The 19,386-nt window shown below is 25.5% G+C and overlaps 6 protein-coding genes across 6 annotated transcripts; 2 read left to right on the top strand and 4 right to left on the bottom strand.

Moving 5' to 3' along the window:
* Positions 1–1,527: 1,527 nt before the first annotated feature.
* LOC127282045 (uncharacterized) lies at positions 1,528–3,196 on the bottom strand. Its single transcript, XM_051306116.1, has 2 exons — positions 3,052–3,196; positions 1,528–2,922 (listed from the first exon to the last, which is right to left on the bottom strand). The coding sequence occupies exon 2, from the start codon at positions 2,813–2,815 to the stop codon at positions 1,679–1,681; it is 1,137 nt and encodes a 378-aa protein (XP_051162073.1). The 5' UTR covers positions 2,816–2,922; positions 3,052–3,196; the 3' UTR covers positions 1,528–1,678.
* On the bottom strand, positions 3,051–7,660 carry LOC127282044 (glycosyltransferase 25 family member). Its single transcript, XM_051306115.1, has 10 exons — positions 7,322–7,660; positions 6,124–6,352; positions 5,710–6,052; positions 5,509–5,631; positions 5,240–5,429; positions 5,092–5,166; positions 4,964–5,021; positions 4,772–4,899; positions 4,497–4,700; positions 3,051–4,410 (listed from the first exon to the last, which is right to left on the bottom strand). Exons 1-10 carry the CDS (start codon positions 7,510–7,512, stop codon positions 4,230–4,232), a joined length of 1,722 nt encoding a protein of 573 aa, XP_051162072.1. The 5' UTR covers positions 7,513–7,660; the 3' UTR covers positions 3,051–4,229.
* Positions 6,779–8,957, top strand: LOC127282046 (uncharacterized). Its single transcript, XM_051306117.1, has 2 exons — positions 6,779–7,045; positions 8,046–8,957. The coding sequence occupies exon 2, from the start codon at positions 8,046–8,048 to the stop codon at positions 8,955–8,957; it is 912 nt and encodes a 303-aa protein (XP_051162074.1). The 5' UTR covers positions 6,779–7,045.
* Positions 8,958–9,212: 255 nt separating this feature from the next.
* Positions 9,213–11,737, bottom strand: LOC127282043 (mitochondrial DNA helicase). The gene is made up of 6 exons (XM_051306114.1): positions 11,213–11,737; positions 10,908–11,140; positions 10,148–10,832; positions 9,833–10,077; positions 9,668–9,768; positions 9,213–9,606 (listed from the first exon to the last, which is right to left on the bottom strand). The coding sequence occupies exons 1-6, from the start codon at positions 11,472–11,474 to the stop codon at positions 9,225–9,227; spliced, it is 1,908 nt and encodes a 635-aa protein (XP_051162071.1). The 5' UTR covers positions 11,475–11,737; the 3' UTR covers positions 9,213–9,224.
* A 310-nt stretch (positions 11,738–12,047) lies between these two features.
* On the top strand, positions 12,048–17,241 carry LOC127281991 (intraflagellar transport protein 122 homolog). The gene is made up of 15 exons (XM_051306039.1): positions 12,048–12,230; positions 12,411–12,520; positions 12,635–12,755; positions 13,084–13,294; positions 13,369–13,442; positions 13,522–13,792; positions 13,851–14,012; positions 14,107–14,775; positions 14,851–15,243; positions 15,315–15,729; positions 15,799–16,025; positions 16,094–16,481; positions 16,552–16,721; positions 16,782–16,943; positions 17,037–17,241. The coding sequence occupies exons 1-15, from the start codon at positions 12,178–12,180 to the stop codon at positions 17,124–17,126; spliced, it is 3,516 nt and encodes a 1,171-aa protein (XP_051161996.1). The 5' UTR covers positions 12,048–12,177; the 3' UTR covers positions 17,127–17,241.
* Positions 17,242–17,302: 61 nt separating this feature from the next.
* On the bottom strand, positions 17,303–19,077 carry LOC127281992 (prostaglandin E synthase 2). The gene is made up of 5 exons (XM_051306040.1): positions 18,590–19,077; positions 18,395–18,469; positions 17,966–18,303; positions 17,782–17,893; positions 17,303–17,707 (listed from the first exon to the last, which is right to left on the bottom strand). Exons 1-5 carry the CDS (start codon positions 18,887–18,889, stop codon positions 17,345–17,347), a joined length of 1,188 nt encoding a protein of 395 aa, XP_051161997.1. The 5' UTR covers positions 18,890–19,077; the 3' UTR covers positions 17,303–17,344.
* Between the last annotated feature and the right edge of the window lie 309 nt (positions 19,078–19,386).

Below are 19,386 nucleotides of genomic sequence, written 5' to 3'. Positions count from 1 at the left end.
ATTTATTACAATTTTTATACACGCCGCATGAAAAAAAAAATTTTCATATGAAAATTCGTATGTAAAGTTCTACGTTAAAAGCATTTTAAATGTGAAAAAAAATTGAATCAATAGATTCAAAAAGCATTAATTACATTATATTAATGTAATATAAAAAAAATAGTTTTAATTTTAATTAAAAAATTACATGAAATTTAATTCAGAAATTTTTTATCCACATTTCAATTACTATAGTTGAGAATTTTTGTTCATTTAACTTTTCGTGAGATTATTTACACGTAAATGTAGAAAAAATGTAATTAATTAATTTACGTAAAGAAAAATAATTCATTAACTATGGTTGTTTTGGGAGGGGGGAAGGTATAGGGTAAGTTTCTAAACATTAGTTTTTCAATAAAGAAAACATTTTTGAAACTTGGTGCAAATTGATATTTCAATATGAAATTCACACGTCGTATTTATAGTTATAATTATGTAGAATAATTTTAAATTTTAATTCAATTTTTTTAGTCTTAAAAAAAAATTGAGTATTAAACTAGTTTTATATTTTAGTATTTTTTTATATAGTTTTTCTTTTCCAATTGCTTCTTTATTTAGTAGAAAATATTTGTTAAAGAAAAATTTACTAATTTCTTTTATTTAATTAGAAAGTTAGATAAAGATATGTCTGAATTTTGTATAAAATTTATCTTTTAAATAAAAATTGGTTTTTTTATTGAAATAAAATGAATTCTACAAGGCTTAAGAGTGCACGTATATAAGTGGCCTTTAATGCAAGGATAAATTTTACTGAAATTTAAAAAAAAAACTAATCTTAAAAACTACAAAAAAAACTATATATATATATATAATAAAAATATATACTTAAAGCTAATAAATTAGCTCTTGAACAATATTATAAATTTAGAGAAATTATAATAGATCTTATATTTTTGTTTAATGTACCGAATGGATTATAGTTGAAATAAATGAAAAACATCACAGTCAGAAAGAAATTATATTTAACTATCAAAGAGAAAAAAAGCAAAAGAAAAAGACAATTTTAAAAAATTCATAAATACACGCAAAACATCGAAGAGATATTTTCAATTTGATTGTTAAATTTTTAAATATTTCATTATCAAGTGCTTTTTATTCTGCTTGGCTCTTAGATAAAATTTAGCAGGTTAATGATTTATATAAGCAAAAAAAAAAAAATAAATAAAAATAAAATACTCGGCACATTTAATTATTATTATTAATGTAGAAAAAGTCTGTACAGTAAAAATTAATTTTCTTTCTGAAAAAAATATGTAAAAATAGTTACAAATACTTCTACATTAATCAGTAAATTAACTTCCAAGGAAACCATAAGTTTCCATTTAGAAAATTAGATTAAAAAAAAAAAAAAAGAAAAATTGTAAATTGCATAAAAATCACGTGAAAATGATGTAAAAAAATAAGCAGCTGTTATCTTTTTCCGAATAAATTGTTTTTTAAAATAAAGAGAAAAAAAATTGTGTTTCATTTTTTCAAAGACAAGAGAAATAGAAAAATAGAAAATTTATTTTTATTTTTATCAAAGATATAAAATCTCGTTTCTCTTTACAGTTTTTTTTTTTTTTTTTTTGTACAAACACTAATTTAAACAAAATATTAAATTTTTACATATGAAATTAATTTTTTTTTTACACAAATATTAAATTCCATGAGTAAAGGAATTTTTTATATTTATATAACCGACACAATATTGCGTTACTGTTCTATATGATGGTGGAAAACGTTTTGTTGAACAAATTAAATGTTCTATACCAGCAATTAAAAGTGGTAGAGCAATTAAATAATATTTCGAATGAACAAATTCATTTCTAACTGATTTTTTGCATTCGCCATATTTATAAAATACTTTAATAACTTGTGATTTTTTTAAACGTATCGATTCACCTTCCCATTTAATATTTGATTCTGTAAGTAATTCCAATTGCCATTCCATTGGTTTCATTAAAATATAATGTGTTTTATTACCTTCTAATGCTTCCATAAGAATTTCTTCGCCCATTATTTCACTGCAATCTTTTATTGTTGATACAAATTCATCCAATGGTGATTGACATATTAATTGAAATTCTTTATCATCATTAATTTTACGTTCAACACAACAATTCCAAATTCTCATTGATTCATTGTCCTCTTTAATACCCAAAATAGTTAAACATTTTTTACACAATATTGTATTATATTTTTCAATTAAATTTTGAAAATTATTATTATTCAAAACACAAAATGCTGGACCATAAAAATAATCAGTATCCTGAGGTATAAGAAGTTTGGCAAAATCAACTTTTGTATGTTTACAACAAAACCATTCACCTGGATCACAATCTCTATTTGGTAATGGTAACACTCGTTTGCAATTTATTATGTTTGTTATAATATTTTCACAACATTTACAACGTAATAATAATTGAGATCCAATTTGTGGTAAATTTTGTTTTATTAATGAATTTTCCATTGTTATTGTGCGTGCAATGTCATTCATAATTTCTGTTTTAAAAGTTCCAAAAATAGTATCTGGATTTGTTTGTACGCGAAATGAAATCCATTTGCTGGTGATACGTAATGATGACAATGAAGTTGGAAGTAATTTTACTGATGGTAAAATTAGATTTTTTGAAATTTTCTCACATTTAATTTTTATACTTGTTTCTGATAATTTCACATCAATTAATGATGGATCATTGTCACCGATATAAATGAAAACAATACATGAACGAAGACGTGGACGAACTTCAACGGTAATGTTACCCAAAAAATTTCCTGATGAAATTTTGTACATTTTTTTTTTGTTTTTTTCAATTGGCGTTTCTTGTTTAATTTATAATTAATTTAAATTTTCCAAATAATCCAAATACTATGGAGTCATTTGTTGAAATCGATTTGTTCCTAAAAGTAAATATAAAAAATTGTAATGCAAAAATTAATAAAATTATTATTTATTAGTTTAAAGTACAATTAATAATTAATTACATTAATGTTTAGGTTTTATTTAAAAAAAAAAAATGAATTACGTACCTAAAACGTAGAATATTACGAAATTCAGCAAGTTTAATGTCATTTTGTAATGTGATCCTGATTTTACAACAATCATTTGTCAAAAATATTTTCTGTGTGTTTAATAATAGAAATTGATATTCTTTTTTTAATCTTGAAATTCGATGATTGGCAAAATTTCTTGTTCAAAAACAACAAACACGTGTTTGCAAAACTTGAGTATTTTTTTACTTTAGATATATTTGATAAATTCTTTTTAAATAAAACACAATTGTTTTAAATTTTAATTAATAATTAAAATAGAATTTTCACTAAATACTTTAATATATTTACAATTATATTGGCACTTTGAGCAGCTGTTAAATAATATAGATATATACAACAAATTTCACAATAATTTCGCAACACGAGCTGTCAAATATTTTGAGGTTATGTAAATCGGCGCGACGCCAATTTCAACCAATCAGAAAACACAAGGATTTGCGCGTGAATTCAAAATTTGTAAAATGATAAAAAAACAATTTGTTTCAAATTTAACTTTATTAATTTTTTTTACTTTAATTAATTAAACAATATAAATGGTATTCACAAATATATCGTAGTTTAATTAGTAATAGAAGCACAATTGATAATAATAATAATATTAGAATTGATTTATTTAGATATAACAATAAAATTCAGAAAAAGATTTAATTTTTTTAATTTTCTGATATAATAACGTAATTTTTTTTTTTCTAATGATAAAATAACAATATCATGATTACTTATATACGTTTGTCAGTCTATAAAGTTTTCTAAATTTTCTAACAGAAAAATATATATATATATATATTTATTTACTTTTTCTTTTATAAAAAATTGTAAATCCTCCATGTCAGAAAATATTATTCTATATATCTCTAATCTTCCTTCTTTAAATTACTTCAACATTATTTGCGCGATAAAAATTAATATTAAAAAAAATCAATTAAAATTGTATATAAAATTTCCATATAAGAAATATTTTTAAAATTTAAGTTATAAATGTTAAAAAAAAAATCAATAAAAATTATGAGAATTCATATTAATGCAACTTACAATTAAATGGCACGAAAATGGCAATTTTTCTCATCAATCTCACCTTATTGGCTCAATTCTTTTGATTATTATTTTTTTTACCCTTTTTTTTTACTTTCTTTCTATCTTCTTGATTTCAAATCCTATAATTCTTCATGATTTCTAGACTCGTTTGAAATTTCTTTCTTTAGTGAGACAATTTTCGAATCTTCCGTATCGCTAATGTATCCATTTTCCCCAGTGTAATGAGTTGGATAAATAAGAAGAGGACTTGCTGAAAGTGCAACAAGATTTCTTTTTGGATATTGATCCTTCCAAATTTTTCTGCAAAAAAAAAAAAAAAATTAGATTCTACTAGAAGAATTATTTTTTTAAAAATTGAATTGAAATTAATTTAATAAATTTAATACCTTGGATGTTTATCGAAAAGAATTGGTAAATACTCATCTACAGGGACCATATTTTCAAGTGGTTTTGCTGCTAGTAATTTTTTTGCTCCCTGAGACGATAAAATATAGCCTAAAGTCCAATAACTGTAACCAGCGTGAACGAGAAATTGTGTTCCTTCAACCAAAGGTTCCTCTTGTTCTTGCATTCGTTTTCTTCCCAGATATCTGAATAATTGATAAATTATATTAGTTTCCAAAAAAAAAAAAATATTAAATAAAAATGATTAATAACTCACACAAGATCCCAGTCTGTTTTTAATCTTTCGATTTCTTTAAGTATGAAATTTATTTTATTTCTAAAGTAAGGTTCAAATCGAACGTCATCTTCTAGCACCATTACACTTTCATAATTATTTTCTATCACCTGTAAAATTAAATAATATTTATAAGAAAAAATTAGTTTTTTTTCGGAGGGTAAAAAAACAAACCTTTTTCCAAATATAATAATGACTTAGAAAACAGCCAATCTCTCCCATAGTCATTGATCTAAAAATAAAATTAATGTGATATTAAATTAATATATTCATTTTATATATTTAATTATTTTAATACATACCTTTTATGATATGGATCTGCATAGTTTGACATCAATCTAATACCCATTGAATCCAAACTAGTACGATTTAAAGTTCTAAAAATTAAAAAAAGGAAATTAATTTTGTTTTTTTGCACTTGAAAAATGTGAAAAAAAAAATTATTCTTACTTTCCATCAACTGCATTAATTATTTCTGCATCAATTCCCAATTCTTCGAAACAATGTTGCATCCGTCTCCTTCTTTCCGGTCTTCTTAATAAATTAATCATAAACACACGCGATACACCAACAGTATCTTTTTCTGGATAGCTGACAAATTTTTTTAAACTCTCTGTCAATGGAAGATCTTCTTGTAAAGCTATAACAGAATTTCAATTTTATTTTCATTTTATTTCTAAATAAAAATAAATTTTTTCAATAAATTCTGTAAAAATTACCTAAAATTTCTAATTTTATATTTAAAAGTTGCTTCTTATCGTGTTCGATTCCGTCATCGTGATTTTCTAATGGCACAAGAATAAAACCATATGATTTATCGTTACAAACATGCATTGGCACACCTGTAATAAAAAAAAGAGCAAAAAAGGTTAATAAAAAAAACTAAAAAATAAAAAATTTATATTTAATAAATTAATTACCAGAGCGATTAGCAACAAGTGCAAAAGTTATAATATCATCAATAGGTCCATCATAGTTATCGACATTTTTTGATGAATATGTCAAATAATTACTTGCTTCTTTACGTAAATCAATGAGTACTGCACTATGTATCATTGGTACTTGAAAACATCCGCTAATATCACCTTTAAGAATTGGTCTATATTGATCTGTTCGAATATAATAATAATCTGATGTCATTCCAGCCCAAAAATTACTGTACATTCCATCAGATTTCAATAGTGGTGCAACAATAGTCAAATTTTTAGCGACAAGATTGTCTAAAGTTTTTGGATTTGTTAAAAATACATCAGCATCCACCACCTTTAATTATAGCCAACAAATTAGAAGAAGAAAAAAAATTATTATTTTTTTATTTATTTATATTTACTTACAAAAATAAAATCAGCCCACACTTTACGTGCATAATTCATTGCTTCCTCACGTAATTTAATAATATGTGAAAATCTACTAGACGACCAATCGGCAATTCCTTTTTCATCGTCAAATCCATTTGTTTCTTCGTGAAATAAAAAATCAACAGCATGATATTTTGTTTTTTCCTTTTCGAGCCATATTTTTAAAATTTCAATTGAATTATCAATATTATTATCGCTTCGAATCCTGAAATTCAAATCAAAATTTGAAATAAAGTGTAATGAATAGCTGTATTTGTTTTTGACATTGAAATTTTATAGGTTTTAAAATAAAAGATTAAGATAAAAATATCGAGTTACGATTAGATTATAATGGAATAAAATATATGATTCATATTGTGTGTGTATACGTGCTTATAAATCACAATTAAATATTAAGTGTAAAAGATTTAATTTTAATTTTATTAATTAATAAAAAATATTATTTCTTTTTTTTTTTTTTGAAGTATTAATAATTCTTTAGGAATTTTTTTCTTTGTTAAAGAGAAATCTCATTTTTAAATAAGTATTGTTCATACAAAATTTATTTAAATGGAAATATAATTAAAAAAATATGTATAACTCATTCGGTGATTTTTAGTTTAAAGATTTGTTCATTTAAAAGAACTATTCTAAAATATCAAAACTATTATATTGTATTTTTTTATCTGAGTTATATTTAGTATATCAGAGAGTATAGAATGTATATTCAGCATCAACAGTATAAGATTTGCTTTCAGTGGTCATTATCGCGAAAGGCTTTACTTTAACAAGACACGTATTTAAATAAAAAAAATTTTTAAAGTACAATACAAAATTATAAAATTTAAAATACATTTCAAAATAAAAGGAATTAAAAATTATACTAAATTTTGAAACAAGTGTGAAAAATACATAAAAAGTAAGTAAAACGTATATTATTAAATTTTTTTTGAAATATTTAAACTAAAATCAATATTTTAATTATAATAAACAAGAAGTTAATTTAAAAATGATTTTCCATTTTAGAAAATAATTTACTGAATAATTGTAATTGTAAAATTGCAAAGTATATATTAAAAAATAATTTATAAATATGAAACTCATATTTCCCGCTCGTGAAATAACATTTTATTGGCCGAATAAATAATTAGATAAATATTATTAATAAAGAAAAAGAAAAATTAATTTAACTCACCATAGAGATATTCTATTTTTTGGATATTCAAGATTCTCTAAAAAACTGAGAAAATAGGGCAATGTGTGGGCTTTATTTCGTACTAAAATTTCAATTAAAATAGTTGGTTTTTTAAAATTATCACAAAATATTTGTACACTTTGCAAAATGACAAAAATAAAAATAAACCACACAATATTCCCGGTGTACATTTTTACTAATGTCGACGTTTCATAAGTAGAATGATCATCTGCATCGTGTCACTCCAAATATATATATATATATATATATATATAAATAGGGGAGCGTGTTCTTATCTTAAATTTGGAGGAAGATAATATAAACAACTACATATGTATGAAAAACATTTTTTTCTGCTATAATACTCGCTTATGCGCGTGCGTTAGTTCTGTTCTCGTTTCTTATTTATCGTTTATCGTGCGTTAATTCAAAATAGGAAGTGAATAATTATTTACTTTTCGATCATTTTTACTGATACTTTTTTTTAATTAATTGTCCAGTTAATATTATTTATCGTTAATCGTGCGTTAATTCAAAATAGGAAGTGAATAATTATTTACTTTTCGATCATTCTTACTGATACTTTTTTTTTAAATTAATTGTCCAATTAATAATTTAAAAATCAATTATGGAAAATATATTTAATAAAGTAATTAAAAATATAAAACTTGCGATTTTTTTTTTTTAATTGAATAATATAATTAAGAATTTTATTTTAATCCAGATGAATGCCGATCAATTTTCGGATATATTGAAAGATATAACAAAAAAATTTGAAGATGCATTTTCTCTAAAATCTCAACAATCACGACAAGAACAATATTATAATCCAAAGGATGTATTAAAACTCGCATTAGCTTGCGTTTCTAATAATACAGAAGAATTACTTATAGATGTCGTGGAAATAATTACACTATTTTTAATAAGAGGACCAAAAATTTCCAAAATCAATGAATCAATGAAAGAAATTGGCAAACAACGTATTGATTATTTAAAGAAAAAATATAAATTAAAAGATTTTGCAAGCTCTGAAGATGTTGCAAGTGGAAATGCATTATCATTAAGAAAATTAATTGCCGCATTTCCTTATCAATTTTTAATTATAATGAAAAGTGAAAAATATCCACGACCACTTGGCAAAGAAACACTTAATTTAGCAAAAGCACAAAATTTTCCTGGTTTTTTAAAAAGTTCCACATTTCTCAGTGTAATTCCATTTCCAATGAAACAAAATGTAAATCAAATTTGGTCACCCGATAAAGAGGGAATTACAAAATTTATAACAATAATTCATGGTGTTATTGCCTATGAATTTCTTGAATCGTTCATTGTTCATAAATGGGGTAATAATGACACACCAATATCACCTATTAAAGCATTGTCAAATGTCATTAGTGTTGCGCAAAATATTTTACATTCAAATTTTATAAATCAAAAAATACGCGAAGACAATTATTTGAAAATGTTTGAGAAGGATGTGAATTTAAATTTTAAAGCCATTGAAAATTTAGTGGCATACACTGAAAATAAATATAATGGTTTTAATGATATTTTATTCACACATTTTAATTATAACATAAAAAGTATGAAATTTGATTGTAGGGCAAAAGTTTTTTGTCGCCATGTTGAGCGCTGAAATTTTTTTCCAAAAGATCGAAAAAAAAGTGTTATAATTAAAAGTATGTGAAAATAAATTTTTTTTTTTCAAATAATTGTATAAAAAACAAATTTTTTTATAACTATAATATATTTTTTCATGTCAAAAAAACATTTTGAAAAATTATCAGATAAAAAGAAACTATAAAATACATACTTACAGTGAATGTTAAAATATTTACATTTTTTTTTTACTGATGAAATTCTGTACAAAAAAAAATTATGATTGTTTTATCAAAAAAATATATCACATTGATTCAGTAGCTATTGATGATTCAATATCTTCTTTGGAAGTATCTTTTTGATCAGTGGTTGATTTTAATTTCTTCTTTGAAGAATAACTTAAACTCGATTTATCGAATTCGAGAAGCATTATTCCTAAATCACCACTGTATCTATTTTTTACAACTTGTAAGTACTTTTTTCCACGTAGACTCGTTAATCTTTTATCTTGAATTATTAATACATTATCAGCTTCTTGACTAGCTTTTGCACTACCAAATATCGATGACACCGATAATTCCTCATCATTTCTTTCTTTTCGCGGATGAATTACCAATGTAACATGACAATTATGCTTTGTTGCAAAAGTTCGAAATGTACTTATTATTTTATCCTGTCGCCAAAATCTAAAATAACAAAATATTATTTGTTTTGTAAAATTTAAATAAAAAGAAATAAATAAATTACCTATCCATGTGTTTTGATTCGTCAGAAACTCCCATCATGAATTGTACATTATCAATAATAACGTGAGAAATATCATGAACGTAAGTAGCGTGTTCAACTGCCTATAATTGAAAATATTAATTTAACATTTTTTTTTTTTAATAATTCCTTAATAGGAAAACTTACCTCCATGACAATTTTGATATTCTGTTGTCCGTGAAAAGTCATAAAATAAATGGGAAGTTTTTCAAAAGTGTCAGCGTAATTATTAAAATTTTGTAAATTCTCATCGAGAGGTACACCGACCATTTGTTGAAGCATTGTACGTGCTAATCTCGCATTTCTTATTTCAAAACTCCCCCAAAGTGTATTAACACCTTGTTGAGCCAAATCAAGAGAATATTCACTGATAAATGTCGTTTTACCACAACCTGAAAAAAGTATAAAATAGTAAAATTAAATTGAAAAAAAAATAGAAATTAAAATAAAAGAAATATTAACCTGTTGGTCCTGTCAATATTGTAAATTCACCTTTCCTATGTCCCTTTAAAATTCTATTCAATGTTGGATATCGTTTCCATTTAACACCTTGAACTTTATCAATATTTTGTAAATCACTCAAAACATCTTGACGTATTGTACTAAATGTTGTGATACTTTTATGCCATATTGGTTGGGCTTTTTGAATTATTTCCTTTAAATTTAATTTCTTTTTCAATGCCTCCTTTGGCGTTCGTTGTTGATCAATTGGTCTCACAATAAAGCATCGTTTCTCATTGAGTTTTTTAGCAAAATTTCTCGATACATCCCAATTTGTTGCATTATTACCAAACCATAATATTAATTTATCATATTTCTCTAAACTCGGAAGAATTTCTTGTGGTAAATTTTGTAAATCATATGGTAAACATATTATAACTGGCGCTGATTTTTCAGCAATAAGTATAAGAAAATCATTTATTGTCGGTACAATAACAGCACTATCATCTAATTTTGTACTTTTTTGTGTATGAATTATTACACCTCGTGTATTTGTCGATGGTTCAGTTTTGATAAATTCATTTTTAATAGACAATGATCTATAACCAACAATTCGTGTATTAAATGCCATTAATGGAAAATAACATATTTGCAATTTTTCATTGTACAAACAATTTAAATGTGACATTGTCTCTTGTGGTATATTCTGAAAATCAAAAAAAAAAAAAATATTATTTCAAATTAATTTTATTTTTAAAAATTAAAAAAGAAAAATAATTACAGGAAAGGAAAATGTTTTTCGTAATTTCTCGTATTCATTAATGGTAATATCAGCAACATTTTCAGAATTATTTTTTAAATCATTCCATTGATTAAAATAATCCTCTTCTTTTTGTATTAATTTACGAATTTCTGATAAAGCCTTAATTGCCCTGCTCGATTTTTTCTGTACTATAAATTTTTCTAAAATATTCCAAGAACCTGTATGCTCACAATTTTCACATATAAACAAACCTGCAAAAAAATGTCAATTTAAAATTCTTATTTTTTAATTCACTAAAAACAAATAATGCAAAAAAAAATTACCTGTTGTTTTATTGATATATAATTTTGATTTATTATCACATAAAGGACAATCGGCAAGTAAACACGTATGTCCTTCAAAAAATGAAATATTACATGATTTGAGACTTTTTTTCATTTCAGTTAATGCAATTGTAGGTACATCGTCAATTATTGTATTATGCAAAAATTTTCTATCAAAATAAATATATTTAAATTTCGGTTTATTATAAATGTGATGACTTTTAATTTGAATATGCCGTCTTCGAAATAAAATAAAAAACATTGTACTCAAGAAAAACAATGTAAATATATATTAAAGGATGTCAGAACATAACCTCACTTATAGACATAATTGTCTCGTAAATAAATAATATAAATGCATTTTTTCAGTTGTGAACAATTACACAAATTGAGAAAAGTAGGTAGATTAATTCTACAACGAATAATTAACACAACAAATAACTTGTCATTCAATAAATTTAATTTTTAATTTATTGAAAAAAAAATGTGTACACAGGACATTGATGTCGACTGCAAACTATTCAAACTCCCGCCTGGGATTTAAAAATGGCGATTGAGTTTGCGTACTTGTGACAAATGAAAATTAGGCGTTTGAAAATTTTTTATTTTTGTTAATAAATATTTAATTATTTGAATAATAATTATGTATAATTGTATAAGAATTACTTTTTTATTTATTTCATTTAGAGAGATACTTTATTTTTCTCTTTAAAATCAGTACTGGAATCTAAAAAAATCTTTTAAATAACCAATGTAAAGTATTTTGTTTACTTTCAATTGGTCGATAATTGAACCTAGCGGAAATCAAAATGCTAATTGGTTGCAGCCATTTTTCTATCCGTTTCCGTGGTAACGGTACAAATGTCAAAATAAACTATACTGTGTTGACATTTATTAAAATATTTTAATTTTTAATAACAAATGTAAATAAATAATAGTTTTTCAGTTAATAAACAGTAAATAAAATGAAAACCCATCTAACTTGGGTTGATAAAGTTCAAGATAAGACAGAACAATGGTAATAGCGCTTTTGTTTTTCTTTTTTTTTTTTTATACAAAAATAACAATCCTTTTTTTGGTAAAATATGTATTAAACAATTAGAAAATTTTGTTTTCATTATAGAAATTAATTTGTAGAGTGCTATTTGTTTTGATTAATGAATTTTTTTAAATTACAGTAAATATTAATTGATTTCAGTATATACGACTTATGTTTTAATCCTGATGGATCTCAATTAGTTGTGGCTGCAGGACAGCAAGTTTTGGTTTATGAAACCAGTAAAGGAGCTTTAATTCAACCTCTTAAAGGTAATTTAATTAATTTATAATTTATAATTTAATTAGATTAAATTTAATTTTTAATTTAATATTTAATTATTATATTTATTTAAATAAATAAAATTCGACTTGTTTTTTTTGCAGGTCACAAAGATACAGTTTATTGTGTTTGTTATTCAAAAGATGGAAAAAAATTTGCCTCTGGCAGTGCAGATAAAACAGTTATAATATGGACTTCTAAACTTGAAGGAGTTCTCAAATATTCGTAAGAAAATTTAAATTATTTTCAAATATAATTGAAATATTTATTATAATTATTGATGAGGAAAAAATTTTGAACGTTCAAATGAAAAAATTTTTTTTTGAAACTTCTTTAAGTACGAATTTTATTACAAAATATTATTTTAAATATCTAGAAAGAAGTTATTAATTTAATATTTGTTTAATTTACTGTTTTATTTTACATTGATATTTTAATTTTTAATAATTTATAGATTGAAAAAAATATTTTGTTCATTTGAACGTTCAGAATTTTTGGCTCATAATTATTGAAACGTTTTGTTTATATATATACTTATTTATTTTAATTATAGGCACAATGAAGCTGTTCAGTCGATGCAATTTAATCCCGTTTCTCATCAGTTATTAACTTGTTCATTATCCGATATTGCTTTATGGTCTGTTGAACAAAAAGCAGTTCAAAAATATAAATCAGGTGGAAGAGTAAATTGTTGCTCATGGACAAAAGATGGTCAATATATGGCACTTGGCTTGGCCAATGGTTTAGTTTCCATAAGAAATAAGGTATTTTATTTTTTATAAATTAATTCAAATTTTTTTAATTTAATTAAACGAAAGAAAAACAAATTATTTTTTAGCTTGGCGAAGAAAAGGCAAAAATTGATCGAACTGGAGGAACTGCAATTTGGAGTGTTTCCTGGTGTCCATTAAGGTTTTTTTTACTTCAATTTATTTTTCTATTAAATTGTTAATTATTACATAAATTTATATTTTTTTGAAATTTATTTTAGGGATGATTTAATGGATGTTTTGTGTATAGCAGAATGGGGTGGTACACTTTCATTTTATGCTGTTAATGGAAAAGCAGTGAGACGTGAGAGAACATTGAATTTTATTCCCTTGAAAATTTGCCATTTTCCCGAAGGACAATATATTCTTGTTTCGGGTAGCAATAAACGTTGTATATTAATGACACACGATGGTATAAAATTAACAACAGTTGGCAATGAATTTTCCTCCTGGGTTTGGAGTTGTGCCGTTCATCCAAAATCATCTCACATTGTAAGTTTAAATTATTAAATTATTATTGTGGTAATAATCTAATTTTTTTTTTTTTTAGGTCATAGGATGTCAAGATGGTACTATCACATATTTGGAACTATCATCAAGTACAGTTCACGGTCTTTATGGCGAAAGATATGCGTATCGTGAAAATATGACGGACGTTATTATTCAACATCTTGTCACTAATCAAAAAGTTCGAATTAAATGTAAAGATCTCGTAAGTATTAAAATTAAAATCAAAATCTATTTTAAAAATAGAAAGAAAATAATTATAATAATATCAAAAAAAAACTGTAATAAAATTTCTTTAGGTTTGTAAAATTGCTGTCTATAAAGATAAATTGGCTGTACAACTTCCGGAACGTGTGATAATTTACGAACCATCGGGTAATAATGAAGGAATGCATTATCGTATCACGGATAAATTGGCACAGGCATTAAATTGTCATATGTTGGTGGTGACGACAAATCGTTTAATACTTTGTCTCGATAAACGTTTACAGAGTTTAACATTTACTGGTACAATTGATCGTGAATGGATTTTGGATGGTGCTATAACGTATTTGAAAATTATTGGCGGTCCAGTGGGACAGGAATGTTTAGTTGCTGGTTTAAAAACGGGACAAGTTGTTAAAATTTATCTCGATAATCCATTTCCAATGCATTTGGCAAAAGTTGAAACTGCTGTTAGATGTTTGGATATTAGTTTATTGAAGGAAAAATTGGCAGTTGTTAGCGATACGGATATTTTATCGGTATTCGATATAAGAACTGAGCAAAAATTACAAGAATTTCATGATGTACGAAGTGTTGCCTATAATACTGCATTTGAGGAAATTATGTGTTTTTCAGGTGTTAATTATTTGGCAATAAAAGTGGCAAATTTTAATGAATATCGGCAAAAATTTTCTGGATTTGTCGTTGGACATAATGGATCACGACTTTATTGTTTAAATGGTCCTTCGATTGTAACAGTTGAGGTATTAAAATAGTTAGAATATAAAAATATTTTTTTTATTGAAAGAATATTTTCTATGGAAAAAATTTATTTTCAGATACCTTTGTCATCAGCAATGTATCAATATTTGGAGATTGATATGTTTAAGGAAGCTTATGCAATCGCGTGTTTGGGTGTTGCGGAAAATGATTGGTTCGCTTTGGGTGTGGCTGCTTTGGATAATTTGGAATTTAATATCGCCTATTCGGCGTTTGCGAGAATAAAAAAATTACGCTATATTGAAATTGTATCCGAAGTGGAGGAGAAATTAAAATCAGGTGAATGGGGACGTGAAGCATGCATGGCAACGGCAGCGGCTGCAATGGGTAGACTTCGTGAAGCTGCGAGACTCTATCAAAAAGCTGGATTACAACAATATGCAGTCGATATGTATTCTGATCTTCGTATGTTTGACATTGCTCAGGAATTTATTTCCTCTGGTAATATTCAGGTGGGTAAAAAAAAAAAATAATAATAATAAATTAAAAAATTACATTTTAAATTTGTATTAAAAAAATTTAGGATCGTACAGTACTTCTTCGGAGACGTGCCGAATGGGCAAAGAGTTTGGGTGAACCGCGAGCGGCAGCTGAAATGTTTTTATCGGCAGGCGATATTCAACGTGCTATAAAAATAATTGCCGAACATGGTTGGATTGATATGTTAATAAAAGTTGGTAGACAATTGGATAAGGCGGAACGTGAAAGTTTAACAGTGATTGGAAAAAAATTAAGACAATTGGGAGCAACTCATGGTGCAGCGGAAATTTTCACACGACTAGGCGATCATCCGGATGTGGCGGAAGTTTTAATTGAAGCACAAGCATGGCCCGAGGCTTTTGAACTTGCTGAAAGAAATCCAAAATTAAAATCACGTATCTATGGACCCTATGCTAGATGGTTGGCAGAAACTGGCAGATTTTCCGAGGCACAAGAAGGTAAATCATTACTAAATCCAAAATATTTATTTAAATTAATTTAATTTTTTAAAAAAATTAATTTTCCAGCTTTTCAAATGGCTGGTCAACCTGAAGAATCAATAGGCGTGTTAATGACTCTGGCAAAAAATGCCGTGACTGAAAGAAGATTTCGTGATGCTTCTTATTTTTATTGGCTCCTCTCGCAATTGAGTCTTGATCTCTCGAGAAATATTGAGGAGATTAAAGTTTTATTTAGATCTTATTCGGAAAAGGCGGATATTTATTATGTATATCATGAAGTTCACAAATATTTGGTAAATAGAATTTTCTTTTTGCTTTTTTCTTTTATTTTTTTTTTTTTTTGATTTTATTGTTTTTTCAGGAAGAGCCATTCACGTCATTAATGCCAGAGGCGCTTTTTAATATTTCTCGATTTTTGCTTATAAAAACGCAAGATAAACAATTTGACGGTGTATCACAATTGACAATTACCTATGCATTAATGAAACAAGCTCGTCTATTGGGTGCCAATAAATTGGGTATACAATTACTTGAACGTTTACGTGGAATGAAGATACCGAAAAATTTATTAGCACAAATTGAAACATGGGCAATAACAGCGAAAGCATATCCATATCGTGATCCAGAGGAATTATTACCATTGTGCTATAGATGTTCAACGTTTAATACACTTTTACCAACGACAAATACTCCGGAAAATAGTTGCGTTCAATGTGGCTTAAAATTTCAACACTCCTTTGTTATGTTTGGTAAATGGATTTTTTTTTCTATTTTATATTAAAAAATTTCGTTTTTCTGATTAATTTTCTTTTTTGGTAGAAATTTTGCCTCTTGTGGAATTTGAACTCGAAGAAGGAATCAGTGATGAAGAAGCGGAAAAATTAATTGAAGAACCAATTCAAAATTCGGAGGAATTAAATTTAGTTGAAGATCAATTGACAATTACGACTAAAACTGATCTTTTTACTGATCGTTTAGTTCGTTATGAAGTATGTGAACTCTCAGTATTTTCTGTATTTTCTAAAATAATTAAAATTCATTTTTTTCAGAATAAACTCGGAGGTTCAACTGTTCTCGTAAATCGCGGAATTCTAAAAAGTATGGAACCCTCAAGTGTTTTAATTGTCAAATGGCCAAAACCATTTAAAACAAGATATTTCAAAAATCTATTGACAGACCTTCAAGTTACGTCTTGTAAAACGTGTCTCAAGGTATTTTATTTAAAAATTACACTAAAATACATTGAAAAAAAATCTCTTTTAATGACAAAATTCGAATTTTAAATAATCTCTATTATTTTTCAGCTATTTCACTCGGACGATTATGAATTAGCATTACTTAGATATGGACACTGTCCATTTTGTCGAGCACCTAATTCAACGAATAACGTCTAATATTTAGTACTTCCAAATTATTGTAAATATATATTTTCATTTCATTCTAGAAACACTGTTTTTGCACCCGTATTTTTTTATATTATTACAAATAAAAAATCGTTATTAAAAACTTCATTGCATAAAAATCAAAAATTGTTAATTAAAAATTTTCTATTTAAAAAAAAAAAACCTAATTTGATGAAATAATTAATTTAATATCATTTTACATGAACAAATTATGAATTTATCAAATGATTTCCCGCGTGTGATTCAACTTTCTCTTTCATAGCGTTGTACCATGTTGCTAATTTTGTATTTTTTAATGTGTCATCAAAAGCTTCTAGACCCTCGATACTGTTGAGAATTCCATAAATGGATAAATCGGCCAAATCAGGATTTTGTCCACCCATAAATGGTCCACCACGTGCTTTAATTCCTTTCAACCAAATAGTGACTTCATCGTATAATGATTGTCGAACATCATCTTTAAGATTATATTTTTTCTTTAATCGATCACCAAGCCACCACATTGCAACAGCGCCGACATTTATCATCACCCATCGTTGCCAAAATGGAAAATATTCCTCCCACTGTCCCACCTTTGATAATAATGATAATAAATAAAATTGTACAATTAAGGAAAATATTTTAAACTTTGAAATTTAATACTCACTTTTGAAAATTTTTCAAACGATCGATACGATTCGTCTAATGTTCTATAGGCATTTGGTGAAAGTGTATGAACAAGAACATCATCTCCCCATTTTCTCCACTTTCGCTCTTCACTACAAAAAAAAAGCGAAATTTTTAAAAATAATTTAAAATAAAATTAAAATATACAATTTTATAATACATACATAACATCATCCAGTGATTTGTCTTTAGGCATTGAATTTTGATACATCAAAAAATATTTGTTGACAATTTCATTTTTAAATTTACCCTCTGCATCGTGTAAAGCAATATTTGGATAAAATTTAATAAGTTCCTCTATTTTATTTCTATTATCGTGAAAATATGAAGCCAAAAGAGAAATTATCATTGAACTGTCATTTAATGGTTGATAACCGCCATTTACTTTTGCTAATAAAATTGGCACTTTTTTATAAGGTGACCATTTTGCTTCTGTACGAAATACAGGATTCACTTCAACTATATCGTAAGAAACTCCATAATAATCTAATAAGGCTCGAACCTTAAAAACAATTAATTTCGTGATATAAATTGAAATATATATTCAAATTAGAATTTAAAATAATGATTAGAAATAATAAAAATTACTTTACCTTGCAGCAAAACGGACAAGATTGATATTGATAAAGAGTAAGTTCTAAATTCGTTGAATCAATGGGTGATATAATCTAAAAAAATATATTTAAAAACACTTATTGTAATTGTTGACAATACGTAAATACATAATTAAGAAAACAAATAATAAAAAAAAACTTATAGGTTATGTCAACAAAAATAAAAATACTTACACTTCTCGAAGGAGGAATTGGTGGTTTTTCCAATAGAATTTTTCTCTCAACTTGCGTTCCCTCTAATGACAAATTATCTCTTGCTTTATTTATTTCTTGATTAGAATAAATTACACCGACTGCTGTTCCTAATGCAGCACCGACAAGACTAAATTTCACAATTCCTTTAAATCTTTTAACTTTTGGTTCACGTACAATTGTACAATATTTTCGTAAATTTGAATTTCCATTAAAAAGCACTGTTTTCTTTAAAGAATCACATCTATTTGTGAATTTTAATAATTTACAAATTACTGCCATTTTTAAATAATATAATCTTTTAGGGCGAACAATTCACGCACGCACACAAACGAAACTTGAAAAGATGGCAGCAGTAATGTAAATATTTACAAATAATTAAAGTCACTTTTATAAGGTATTATGTATATATTATTTAAACATATAGTAAAGAATTTTTATTTTTGCACAATTAGACGCAATAACAATGTTTAATATTGATTCAATTTATGACATTGGTAATTATAGGTGTTTTCCCTAGTATTTTAAATTTAGCGCTCTCTTGTTTGACCACGTGACATTGACAGCAGCGCACTGGCGGGTTGTTTTCAAATTAAAGAAATTACTAAACAATTTTGCCAACTTAAGAATTTTAATTTAAAAAAATTAAAACTAATTTAATTAAACATTATTAAATTATTTTGAACAATATTGATTTGAATTATAAATAAATAAAACGTATTTTAACTTATTATTTTTAAATTAAAATAGAACTTATGGACATAAACAAATAAAATTGA

Source organism: Leptopilina boulardi, unplaced genomic scaffold (assembly GCF_019393585.1).
Source record: "Leptopilina boulardi isolate dan_hultmark-lab unplaced genomic scaffold, ZJU_Lbou_2.1 LbouV2_278, whole genome shotgun sequence".
Taxonomy (NCBI): Eukaryota; Metazoa; Arthropoda; class Insecta; order Hymenoptera; family Figitidae; genus Leptopilina; species Leptopilina boulardi.
This window is presented reverse-complemented; position numbering and strand designations above follow the sequence as displayed.